The sequence below is a fragment of the Castor canadensis genome, chromosome 13 (genome assembly GCF_047511655.1).
Source record: "Castor canadensis chromosome 13, mCasCan1.hap1v2, whole genome shotgun sequence".
Lineage (NCBI taxonomy): Eukaryota > Metazoa > Chordata > Mammalia > Rodentia > Castoridae > Castor > Castor canadensis.
Window position 1 is genome coordinate 36,677,434 of NC_133398.1, and position 13,683 is coordinate 36,691,116.

The following is a 13,683-nucleotide window of genomic DNA, read 5'->3' on the forward strand; positions in this document are numbered from 1 at the left end:
CTATTCTTGTTATCATTTTCAGATATGCCCTTCTCTGTCTAGGAGTGTACACTTGCCTGTATAATACAAGACTTTGTCCCCAACTTAACCAACTGGGCTTCCATGCAGACAGGAGAGCCCCTCTTGTCATTTGTGCCTGCCGGATTTCTCGACATCATATATCGACCCCTCATGTTCATGTGTTTGGTGGAAAAAACACACTGTAGATATACACAAAAGCCTCTTGAGTTCTTTTCAGCTGGGACAGATGACACACGTTGGCAGGCAGAGGCTGATCTCTGTGTATCCAAGAGGAGTCGAGCCAGTCCAAGTATATCTAACAGGTCAAGCTCTGAAATGAAGAAGCACTAAGCCAGTGAGTGGTCCTATCAGCAAAACATGATTGATCAATTGAATTCTATCAGAGACAGTGGACAGGGAGATTAACTCAGGCCTGATGGGTTCAATGAGTTAAAGCATGATGTTCATTTCAGCTTCATTTCACCAGTCTTTGCTTGTGAAATTGGTCAATCAATAGAGGTTGAAGATCATATATATATATATGTATCGGGGACCATCTTATGGGGAATATAATCTCTGCAGTTGGCTCCAGGCTGGGGCTGCCTGTGGCAGGTAATGGAGACAGAGCAGGGATTCCATCAGCCCCACTGAAATGGCCTGATATCTTCTCCAAATGAAAAGTATTTTTGGATCTCTGATGATTTATCTTTTTTTCCTCTCTCTCACTTTGATCTATGACAAAACCCATACTCATCTTGGAGAAATATAGTGATTTCTTCTGAAAACATTTGTGCAATGATCAGATAGATACATTTCAAAATACGAACCTTCTTTTTTAGTTATAGCATCCTTGGGAAAAAAAATAAAGACAGTAATTTAAAGACTCGAATGGGACTAATGCAAAGTTATCAGAGTAAATATGATTTAAAACCTTTATTTATTTATTTCTGTTCAATGGGGGATGGGAGGCTGCTGTGTGCAAGAAATCTAAAAAGAGATGCATGCAAAAGTCTTCTAGGTACAATTAAAATAAAGCTTTCGGCATTCTTTGTTCTCATTTAAAAGCACAATTCCCAGAAACAAATCGCCCTTTTGCTTCTGGTAATATTTCATTTGCTTTGGAATATCTTCACCATGGTGGTTTTAACATCCCTTCTAATTAGTGTGTGTATCTTTCTGGAAAGTGGAGTAATGAGGTAGTCCAGGACAGCGTAATGGACTTGGACAGTATGTATTAGAGGGAACAGACTTGTCCTGTGACAGCGCACAGGAAGTTCCTTCCTTGCTGCCTATCCTCTGAGATCATCTCAATATATTCATGCACAATATCCCATCTCTGCCCACCAACCAGTTTCAAGATGGTATTTGCACTGTCTCTGCATCAGAAGTTCTGGATAATGGGTAACGGCGCTGAGAAGCTAGACCTGACCCACTTTGAGGTCCTCCCAGTCTCTCCCCCAGCTCCTGCATTCCAGCCACACTGAGTTACAGTGGTTGCAGAGGGCCACATGGCCCCTACTCCGGGGTTTGCATATGCTGTTCCCTCTGGTTGGAATGCAGTGCCTCTTCTTTGGCCCTTTCTTTGACTAACTCCATCCTGCTTATGCTTAAGACTTAGGTTATATCTTCTCTATGGGGCCTTTCTGGACCCCTCCCCAACCCCCCCACACCCCCCCAGCTCCAGTTTGGGTTAAGCACAGTGCTTTTTGTTTTATTTTTGGCAGGACTGGGGTTTGAACTCAGGCCTTTGTTCTTGCAAAGCAGGCACTCTACTTTTGAGCCACACCTAGAGTCCATTTTGGAGATGGGGAGGCAGGTTCTGTCTAACTATTTGCTGGGGAGAACAGGCTAGGTAGTTACTGATATCAGGCAGGCGTAGTTAGGGACAAGGGGCCCTAGGAAACTTCCATTAAAACTTGAGCTGCCACCAAATGGGAGAACTGACACCATCCCCCTTAACAACCCACTTCCCCAGCAAAACCCCCACCCCACCCCTCCACCCACCACCACCCAGAACTCAGGTGGGTGGGAAAGGGGGAAGGTGGGAAGGACCTAAATGGGAACAGATCATGGTCTGATTAGGTTGCAGGCCTGGCCAACCAGAATGCTGCTTTCTGCACACCTAATTATCATAGAAAATGGGCTACACCCAAAATTCACTGGCACTCTGCTTGGGATCCCTCCCTACCTCACGTGGGAGCTTTATTCTTTCTCTTTTGTTTTTCCCTTTATTGTTGTGATTGGTGGGGGGTACATTGTTTTCCTTTCTCTTAATAAATTTCTTGTCTGTATCCTCACCCTCCGTTGTCAGTGAGGTCATTCATTGCACCCATGAGACAAAGAACTCTGTGTGTATCAGAAACTCTCTGCCACTGAGCTAACAGAACTGTGACCCTAGCCAGCTTCATAAGAACATGCTAGTTTCAGAACCACGATCCTTCCAATCTCAGCTGCCCAAGTAGCTAGGATTACAGGCGTGAGCCACTGGTGTCCAGTAAGTGGAATGTTTTAGTGTAGGGTTAAGAGCATACCCTGAATTGGGTGCTGGTAGCTTATACCTGTAATCCTAGCTCAGGATGTAGAGATCAAGGGGATTATGGTTCAAAGCCAGCCTGGGCAAATAGTTCTCAAGACCCTATCTCAAAAAACCCTTCACAAAAATAGGGGTGGAAGAATGGCTCAAGTGGGAGAGCGCCTGCTTAGCAACTGTGAGGCCCTGAGTTCAAACCCCAGTACCGTCAAAAAAAAAAAAAAAAAAAAAAAAAAAAAGAGGGAGCACACCTTGTAATCACACAGCTTGTGTTTGGATCCTGGCTCCTCCACTTCTTAACTGTGGGTCCTGGGCTAAGTTATTTAACTTCTATGTGCCTCAGTTTTCTCATCTGTGAAGTGGGAGGGAGCAGCAATAGACCTTGACATAAGGGTTTTTCGTAGGGCTTCTGTAGGTCAGTGCTCCGGGGTATCTCCGCTTGCTCAGGCACCAGCACTCACTCCCAGCACTGACTTATCATTTCACTGTCTGCGTCCTCTACCTCACTTAACCCCAGGGCAGGAGAGGACTTGAGCTCTGTACATTCTGGTGTAAGGGCAGGGCCAGATGCCCAGCACTGTGCTCATTAAGGGATGGACTGTGAGGCTTGGGGCAGTCTTTGGAGCCTAATTAACCTAGGCCCAACTCATCTTGGATCCCTCTGCCATGTGGCCTCACCACTGCCATGCCCCAGTGCGGGCTCTTCAGTCCCTTGAGACCTTTCCCTCACCAACAGCATACAACTCATTGGGTAACACATGGCACAATCAGATTCACTCGAGTCAAACCTGAACGCAGTTGGCAATTTTACAATTTCGCTTTTTCCTTCCCTGAGAAGAAAGATTGAGTGAAACTAATGGCTGAATCATGGTGGTTCCAGTGGAATTTTCCTCTGTGCCACTTTAATTTTTCTCAGTCTGCCACCCTAGTTTAGGATGGGATTTAGAAAATCACCTGAAACATTGATTTTTGGTTTTGGGTTGCCATGGGCATTTCTAGCCCTGCTACCCTGGTCCCCAGAAAGAGGCCTGACCCACTGTAGATGCCCGAGAAATGTCAGCCAACAGGGTCTTGTTGACTGTGCTTGGAATCCAACATCCTTGCCTCACTGGGCACCTCCTCCCTGTTCCCCTAACCAGACTCAGAGGGCCCCTCCTCCAGGTACCTTGCTGTTGTTAGTCACTGGCAGGTCACTCCAAGCATCCAAAACAGGACCACATAGAGAACAGAAGCTCCAAATCAGTTGGAGAAGAGTGAATGGCCTTTTTATTGTTGTTAGGCTGAGCAATATATGACTGGCTGCCTTGCCTTTCCATGTGAGCTCCAGCAAGCCCAGAGCTCAGCTGAGTTTGGGTAATTTATTTTCCTCTCTGCTTCAGTATTTTATGAACTGCTTCAAATCTTAGAAATAGTATAACATAAACCCTTACTTGTTTTACTCTGTCTTCCTCCAGGCCATTCTCCACTCTCAGAAGGTTTCCTTCTTTCCTTCCTCCTCTCTCTCTCTCATTCTTTCTGCTTTCCCTTCCCTCTCCCCTTCTCCTCCTCTTCCCTCCCTTTTGCTTCCCTTCCTCTCTTCTTCCTTCCCTTCTTCCCTTTTCTGTCTTTCCTTTCCTTACTATATCGCCTATGCTGGTCTCAAGCTCACTATGTAGTCCAGGCTGGCCTTGAATTTGAGATCCTTCTGCCTGCACCTCCTGAGCAGGCATGGAGACCACAGACATACACTGAAATCCCCATGCCTGGTTGCTCCCAGTCTTCTCCACTATGGAGTTCCTCACAAACATTGATCCCCATCCTCAATGCTTAGGGTGAAGCTCATGTGGGTTTCAGCCCTCAAACAGCTATACTCTTAGCAGGGAAAGAAACAAAGATCCTAGAAACAGCTCATGTTTTTGAGCACTTACTGTGTGCCAGGTGTTATGCTGTTTTTAAATTTATTCTCTCTCACTCAAGCCTTTCTTCAACCCCAGATGTCATTACTATCCCATTTTCTAGATGAGAAAAATTGAGAATTAGGTTTAAAAAGTTGCTCAAATATCATGGGTTTGTAAGAGACAGAGGGGGGATTTGAACATGGGCCAGAGACAAAAGGGTCCAGGCTTCCCCAGCATGCTGAACCATATGTCACAATACTCATAGCTTCGTTCTCATGCATGGTAAGAGGCCTGGGAGTGCTCTGCTGAGTATTTGCTGTGTGACCTTGAACAAGTTACTTAATCACTCTGTGTCATTTTCCTCAGCTATAAAGTGGGGGATCCTCAGAGCACCAAGTTCACGGGAGAGGTAGTAACTTCCGGATATAGTGGGGAGACCAACAGAGAAGGTGATTTCTTTGAACTTGGAGGCAGGCTTCTGAAAGGAGGAAGCTTTTAGGCTGAGTTTTGCTGGGCAGAGGTGAAGTAGAGGGTGCCAGTAGGGGGATCAAAATGAACAGGGGCACTGAGAAGCAATGGTGAAGAATGACTAAGATTTGACAAGTAGTCTGCTGGGATGGCCTTGAGGGGGAATGGTGGGGTGACCCTGACTGGTGGGGAGGTCATGGAGACTTGTGTACCTTGGACTTTGTTCCAGGAAGGCTTGGACAGGCTTCCAAGTGACACTGATGATGACAGTGATTGTGTCAGGCACCGTGACAAGCATGTCGGGGAGATGATCTTACCTACTCCTTGTAGAAGCCCCATGGGTTATCCTGAAACCACTGCTCCCAGTCAACAGAAGAGGAGACTGAGAGCTTTAGTCTTAGCAACCGTCATGAATTATAAAGTGGAGTGCAGTGACCACTGCAGACAAGAGACCTAGGTACAAATCCCAGCTTGTGAGCTGAGTGACTTCAGTGAGTCAACCCCGCTGAGCCTCAGTTTCCTCATCTATGAAATGGGATAAGAATATATACTTCACACCCTACTCTGAGGATCAGAGAAATGAAAGGATGAGGAAATAACTTAGCTCAGTGCCTAGAACTGAACAGCACTCTGTCTGGGGTGCAATGGGGGGCTTGGACAACCTTGTGTCCCCACTATCCCTGCTAGTCCTCCTTCATTCTTTGCTAGGGACAGATGACACAGGGAATTTGCTAATGCAGCCACAGAACAAATGCTCCAACACTGTCCCCTTTTGTAACCCATGGTCATACTTAGCTCCTCCTATGAAGAAATTCCTCAGCTGCTGTTGCCTTCTGCATGCTGCCTAAAAATTGAGGCAAAGATCAGAAGGATCGAGGTTCAAAGCCAGTCCAGACAAATAATTTGTGAGACCCTATCTTGAAAATACTCAACACAAAAAAGGGCTGGTGGAGTGGCTTAAGTGGTAGAGCACCTGCCTAGCAAGCATGAAGCCTTGAGTTCAAACCCCAGTTCTACAAAAAAAAAAAAAAAAATATTGCAACTAAAACAATTTCTGGGTTGCCAATCATTGGGGTCTGGTTTTGTTGGCCTCTGCTTTCTATCAGTTGGTTTTAGAATTAGCTGTTGCAGCTACCTGGGAAACCAACTCTAACTTGCTGGAAACACCCCAGGTCACATCAGCACAATCTACCCATCACCCTGGCTCTGGGCTGGTGGGGAAGATGACAAGCCAGGATCTGGCTCTCTCCCCCGTCCTCACTGGGGTGGCAGGTCTGGGAGCACAGTGGGTGCCAGAGTTGTGGTAGGAAGTGACAAACTGTCCTGACCTGGGGAGGACCTTGGAGCAAGAGCAGGGATGGGGTGTTGCAGCACACGCACCAGCAACGGGACCTGTGAGTTATCATAACAGTTTCAGAAACCTTCAGGGTGAACATATGCCAGTGACAAAAAGAGATTTCAGGCTGGGCATGTAGCTTCCATAGCATGCATGAGTGCATAAGGCCCTGGGTGCATCCCTAGCTACACACACACTGAGGGCGAGAGAGAGAGAGAGAGAGAGAGAGAGAGAGAGAGAGAGAGAGAAAGAGATTTCTTCCTGTATTCAACAGGTCATGCAAGTCCATTCCTAAACCAGTATAGGCAAAGAACATGGGATTCCAGGTTGGCTGGCTTAGGCAATCATTTAGGGGAGGAATGGATGATCACCTGTGAAGACAGCACAAACTGGGAAATGAATTTATGCTCAGTTAATATTGTGTAGCAGACAAAGTCCAGAAGGAGAAAAGATTGGTTGGAAATGACTCATACACTTTTCCCTCTGGGTTGTGACACTGCTTGCCATGCTGAGGAGAAGCTGAGAGGTTGAAGGAGGCTCTATAAGGGCTCTGTAGAGAAATGGGACTTTGAGAAAAGCAGGAGGCTGACCTATGGCTCTAGCCTCCTTTCCTGGGCACCTCAGCTTCCAGCTGAGTTGAAGCTCAAAGGCCATGGTGCCAGAGGGATTTGAGAGATTCCTATTTGTTTTTCTCTTTTTCCTCCCAGTGACCATCTTTAGACATAAAGCACATGATGATTTTTAAAGAAACAAACCAGTACCTCCAAGAAAAAAATGCAAACCCCTGAATATTCTGTGCTCTGAGGAAAATGCAATGGGCTTATGATCTTTTAAGACACACAGAGACAGCTTTCTCCTGACAGATGGGAATCTGAGGCCATTTTGCTTCCTCCCTCTTTGCGTGACCAGACCCAATTGTGTAAAGCTTTTAGCTTCAAAGCCAGGTTGTGAATAACATTGGTTTAACCTGAAATTTAAAGCCAGCATTTCTTTGCTCCCCGAGACGGGGCTTCCTGCCCCTTGCTCCCCTGAAGCTAGCTTCCAGAATGTTAATTCTACGAGCCATGGTTGACTAAGCCCAGCACTGGGTCTATTACATATTATTTGATTTGGAGTAGGAAAAAAAAAAGATTTAAAGATACCGTGCCCCCCGTATACCTTTGTATTTTTGTTCATGTCTACCCATATACTTAAGCCTACCATTCACATTGTGCATCTGGATTTTTCTCCCTGGTATCAAATGGGTCTGAGCATTTTTGTAGCCTGCCTCCAAGACCACAGTCTGCAATTAAGTCAGACAGTATCTTGTCATGCAGCAGAGAAACGCTGTGGAAGCTTACACCGCAGGCCGGGAGGTTCAGAACTGCCCCCATGCAGGGCGTGCGTGATTTCTGGTCTCCATTTCTGTAGCTGCTTCAGAGCACATCTTTTTGTGTGGCTCCTCCTGTGCACTCACTATGTGCAGCAGCCAGAAGCAGGCCAGCCTGTCCCTGTCCTCTCAGAACCCGGCCTCTTTTTGTTAGAGTGCTTATCTTGGTTGATGCTTGCACCTGTACTGGTCTTATTATTTTTCAATTAACGTTTGCCTCCTCCACTGGATGTAATTCCAGAGACAAAGGGCTGTGTCAACTTTTGCTGGCGGCTATGTCCCTTGTGCCACCACTCTCAAAGCTTGGTTGAGGGAAGAATGAATGAGGGAGGGCAAGTGAGGGGATCCTGATGTGTGCAGACCAGATGTGCAGAAGGAAGATGGGTGCCACAGGTATCACTGATTAGTTTTGTTTATCCCACAGATATTCCCTGTGGAAGAAACAAAGACAAATCACCTGCATTCTTTTCCCCCAAAGGCACCCAATATCCCAATGCAGGTGCAAATGCCCAGGGGATTTGGCTCCTAAGCTAAGAGAGAAAGTGCTCAGAGCCCTAAGAGCAGAGATGGAGAAGTGGCTGGCGCAGGAGGGAGGGCATCCTGCAAGAGGAAACATGCACGCTCCCAGGCTGTGTCTGTTCTGGAAAATGGCACACATCAATAAAGAGTGACTTATGTTCCTTATGAGTACATCAGATGACCTGACAGGCTGACTCCAATGCCAAATAAATGCAAAACCCCTAGTCTCTACCAAAAGATGAAGCTTGGGTGCAGAGTTTGGAAAGTGAGGCTTGACCTAAATGAATGGTTGTCTCAGGCCTTGGGACTGAGAACCATGCAGAGGGTGATTGTTTCTCCAGTCCTCTCCATGGCGTCCCTCAACAGGGCTCAGCTCCTCTGTGGCCACCTGCTAGCTTCTCCATCCAGATTCTCTGGGAGGGGGTGTGTAGAGGAGCTTCCCTCCCTCCCTCTGTTCCTTTCTTCTTTTTTCTCTTCTTTTCCCTTCATTCTCCCCTCCATTCCTCCTCCTTCCCTCCCTCCCTCCCTTCTTTCTTTCCTTTTCTTTCTTTCTTTTCAGTATTAGGGCTTGAAGACAGGGCCTTGAGCTTGCTAGGCAAGCATTCTACCACTTGAGCCACATCCCAGCCCTCTCTGTTCCTTTCCTGTCTTTCCTATCCCAGGGCCTAGAGGGCACTCTCTGCTGCCCTCCACTCCCCCCACCTGTACCGTCCTCCTTGCCTGGTGACTCCCCTACTTTTGGTTTAAGCATGGCATCCCCTTGGAGCCTTCCCTGATCCCCCCCACCCCACTGGTGGTGTGTGCATTTCTATGCACTTTTTCTACTTACCATCAATCACAGTGTGCAATAATTTGTTTATCTGTGTGATTATTTGGCTGTAGGGGGCTGCCCTCCCTGGATTGCAAGGAGGGGTCTAAGCTGCTCATCACTCTCTCCCCTGTTTTATTTCCTTTTTACATTTTATTTTGTAATATTACCTGCACAGAATAAACACTTTATCAATATTTGTTAAATTGATGAATACATGATTGTGTGTTTAGGTGTGTCCCAAGCTGTCTTAGGAAATGACAGATTTGAGTCTGTCATCTGTACAGAGACAGAATAGACATCACTTGCCTCCCTGTCACTTCCCTCCCCACAATAAAGCAGGCGCTTGGAGATGGAGGTGCTGACTGCAGGTCGAGCAGGAGTGAGAGTGATCTCTGACCTTGGTAAGGGTCAATGCCTGTAGAGCGGGCTTCTCCCAGCTCACAGCCCCCACGACCTGGCAGTGGCTGGGCCACTGAGGCAGCCTGGGTATTGGTTCTTATGGGTCCAGCTCATGGAACCGTGATTGATTTTTAAAAAGCCACAGCAGGACACTGACTGTTGTATTCCTGGAAGACCCTGTGGTGGTGGGCACAGGTCCCAGCCAGGCTGCTTGTGCCCAGAATATGTGCAGTGTCCTCAGGGGACGTTCTCCAAAGACCTGTGCATACGCTTGAGTCCGCCTTTGCCGTGAGCCTTTGTTCTGTGCTGGACTCTACTGAATGATGAGACAGTGACCTTGCTGGCAGGGACCCTCGCTGAGCTTCCTCAGTGGAGGAGAAACTCTCTCCTTCCACAGCTCAGAGCTGTGGAAAGAGCCTAAGCTGTGAACCCCATGGAAGAGGGGGTGGAACCTACGGACATCTCTGAAAGGATCTTGCTGGCTGGAGGGGCAGGGTTGGGCACATCTCATGGAGCAGTCTGAGAGGAGAGAAAGTGGGGGGCTTGGCCCACCTAGGAGCCATGAGGCCTTGGTGGGAGTGGGTGAGCTGGATGACAGGAAGGAGCTTTCAGAAGGAGTTGTTGGCTTGGTGGGCGGAAGGCAGGCTGGGGAATTTGACTGAAATACGTGGATAGGAAGAAGTCTTTTAAAAGTAGATGTGATCTCTGTGGCAGTGAGAAACTTGGTGGGAGCTCTGGAAACTGAGGTCAAGTCAAAATTTGGCAGAAATGACTGGGACTGGATGATGGGGCGGAGCAATAGCTGAGTAGGAACAAGTTGAACTGTCTTCCTGAGTATGAGTGTGTGTGCGTGCATGTGTGTTCATGTAGGTACACAAGACCTTTGAGAATAAGGTCATTTGGTGGATACTAGCCAACGAAGGACACTGCTAGGCAGACAAACTAGACTGTGAGCTCCTGCATTCTTCTAGTCTTGGTGGAACACCTTGTGGGAATGGTCCCCATGAAGACAGTCCATGATGGAAGAAGGGGTTCTAGGGATGATGTCCCGTGGGCAGGAGCAGGCACCTGTCCTGGTAGGCTGGTGTTACAGGCTACCAGAGGAGAGACATGGGTTTTATGTTGGGGATACTGATCAGCGAGACCAGTTTCCACCTTGGCCCATGTGCTGGGGTGTCTGGTCATTTAAGCTGTGGCCCAGCCTATGGTACCCTCTTGGGTCAAACTGATATGGGATCCATTTTTTTTCTATAAGGCTCATGGGCCCTCCATGAACGTGTTGGGTGCTCTGAGCCTGCTAGCTTCCATGGGAATCTGAAAGGCCAGCACTCATATGAACAACCAAAACTGGTATCTTTGTTCAAATGTCAGGCCCTGCATTGTGGTTGCCCCTGAGTAGGGCAGTTTAAGAAGCAGTCTCAGTGACAGGACATCCCGCTGCTGCCTGCTTCTTGGCTTGGCCTCACAAGGATGGGGGTTTGACTTGTGGATGATGTATAGGGCTGCTGTGTGCTTGGGGGGTGGTGGCTGGGCAGGGCCTGGTTCTAGGGCTGCTTTCGGTATAAGAGCTGAGCCATGCTGGTGCCCCTGGGGCTTCCCAACAGCATCGGCCTCTGGGCCTGGGTCCTACCTGCCTCTGGTCAGTCCTGCAGGGACAACTCATCCTAGAGAGTCCTGGGGAATGGTGGACCCCTAGAGGCCACTGTCTTGCAGGGCCCTCCATACTTGATTTCATTTTGAGTAGGTTGAGCCGAGAACTCACAAAAGATGTTTCATCCCATTTTTTAAATTGACAAGTCATATATTTTCTTTGAAATGTATCATGACCAGAGTCTTATAGTGTGAAAAGCTAATACTACAGAATACACAGAGAATTTGAACTTATGTTTCTGTTTTTTTTTTTTTTTTGGACAGGCTCTCCCTTGATTCTCCTGGCTCAGCCTCCCAAGTGCTGGGGGATTATAGTGTGTGCCACTATGCCTGGCTGTTTTTTTGGTGATCGTGCTGGGATTTAAACTAAAGACTTCATGCTTGCTAGATAGGTGCTCTACTGCTTGAGCTCCACCTCTGATCCTTTTTGTTCTGGTTATTTTAGAGATAGGGTCTTGCTTTTTTGCCCAGGTCAGCCTGGACCACATTCTTCCTATTTTAAGCATCCCACTGTTGCTGAGGTGACAAGCATGTCCAGCTTTTTTCCGTTAAGATGGCATCTCACAAACATGTTTGCCTGAGCTGGTCTGGAACTGCAGTCCTTCCGGTCTCAGCCTGCCAAGTAGCTAGGATTACAGGCGTGAGCCACTGGCGCCATCTTAATTTATGTTTCTGAATAGGCAATACATTTTCTTTTCTTTTTTTTTTCCTTTCTTTTTCTTTTTTTGGTGGGGCCAGAGTTTGAACTCAGGGCTTTATGCTTGCAAAACAGGCTCTCTACAGTTTGAGCCACACCTCTAGTTCATTTTGCTTGGGTTATTTTGGAGATGGGGTCTCAAGAACTATTTGCTCAGGCTGGACTTAAGCCATGATCTTTCCCATCTCAGCCTCCCAAGTAGCTAGGATTATAGGCATGAGCCACTGCCACCTGGCTTTTCTGTGGGGGTTTGAACTCAGGGCTTTGCACTTGCAAAGCAGGCATTGTACCTCTTGAGCCACACCTCCAGTTCTAGGCAATATATTTAAAGTTCTGAAACAAAACAGAGCTAAACAGATAAAGCATGCTATAAAAAGTCTCTTCTCACTTCCATCCTCTCAGTTCCCACCTCCCTGAATGAATATCCTCTGTAAGTGCCTTTCACATGTCATCTGATCTCTACATAATGTTTTCTATGACATCTTACGTAATAGATGTAATAGAATCTATTACATAGATCCACTACGTAAGATGTCATAGAAAATAGACTTTATGTAGTATAAATATATCTGAATCTATATAGATATCTATAACAGACAGTTTTATTTTCTTCCTTTTCTACACAAAGCATTGTGCATTGCATGTGCCGTGCTGTCCCTTGTTTGTTCCTCACAACCATGTGCCTTGATGATCTTGCTGGTGACTCACAGAGCGAGGCCTCAGTCTTCGCTGGTGCACCATTTTCCATTGTGCAAGAGTGCCATAGCTTATTTAACCAATCCCCTACACACAAACATGGGCGGCTTCTAGTCTTTTGCTCCAAGAACCTTGTACATGTGTCAGTTTCTGTATGTGTGAGTCTAGCGTGTAAAGAATCTCCAGCAGGGAACGTGCACTCGGGACTTTGATCGATGTTGTTGAATTTTCTAGCACAGGTGTGTGACCACTCCTACCAGCATTACAACCTTCCCAGAACAGTGTTTTATTGACTGGTGATATGATGTGGCAGCAAATGTGCAGGGGGAGGATAACAGCTCTGGGGAAGACTGCACCTCCAAGGAAGGTTTAACTACAGCAGAGATACTGGTATCTGTGACAGTCTCTGAGTCATCCTGAGCTCTGGTCCTCAGGCAAAGCCTTTAGTCTCTCTAGGTCTCAATTTTCTCATTTGCCAAATGGGGAAAAATAACATCCTGTATTAGTCTATTTTTTTGTTACTATAATTAAATACCCCAGGGCAGGTAACTTTATAAACTAAAGAGGTTATTTAGCTCCAGTTCTGGTAAAGACCTTATGGTGGATGGCATAACAATGGCAGGAGGGGGCTGGGCTTGAGGGTCTCTCAAGCCATCGTCTCAGGGTCTGACCTCTCTTGCTTTGGCAGTGTGTATAACCTCCATTCACCCTTCTCTCTCATGCTCATCAAAGGTATTCAGGAGTCTCCAGTGCCGAATGGCCACTCACTTCCAGGCAGAGATTTCCTCCGGAAGCAGATGCGGGGAGACCTGTTCACGCAGCAGCAGCTAGAGGTGCTGGACCGTGTGTTTGAGAGGCAGCACTACTCAGATATCTTCTCCACCGCGGAGCCCATCAAGCCAGAGCAGGTACGCTCAACCATGCATGTCCCCCACCCCTGCCACCACCTCACAGGCCCGCTCACTCTCCTGGAGGCAGAGGCATCTGGCAGGGTGGGGGCGAGAGCCTACCAGGTTTTACTCAGGGGGGCTTCTCTTGATGTCTGCCAAACTTGGCCAGTCACAACACCCCACCCCTTAGCAGGACTTGTGTGGGCTCTGAGGTGTCTGGTGCTTCTGTCTTTGGCCAGCCAGGGGGCATGTGACTTGGCTGGCGGTTCTGCCTGGGAACCATTCCCTGGCAGAATGGTGTCTGTTCCCAGGGCTGTCTGAACAGGGATGTGTAGTGGTCTTCTGGATCATTTGTGGTGGTCTTGTGTCATTCTCCCATCAGTCAGGGTGATGGTCAGACTATATAGCTCCATTTGGCCTGGGAACTCATAGCCCTAAACA

General features: G+C 47.5%; 1 protein-coding gene across 4 annotated transcripts in view; it reads left to right on the top strand.

Annotated features, from left to right (window-relative positions):
* The window catches only part of Pax5 (paired box 5), a 189,487-nt gene that overhangs the window by 51,390 nt on the left and 124,414 nt on the right, over nt 1-13,683 (top strand). For all 4 annotated transcript variants that reach the window (XM_074051446.1, XM_020158166.2, XM_074051449.1 and 1 more), the window contains exon 6: nt 13,085-13,260. In XM_074051446.1, coding sequence (XP_073907547.1) covers nt 13,085-13,260 — 176 coding nt within the window. The remainder of the gene's footprint in view (nt 1-13,084; nt 13,261-13,683) is intronic.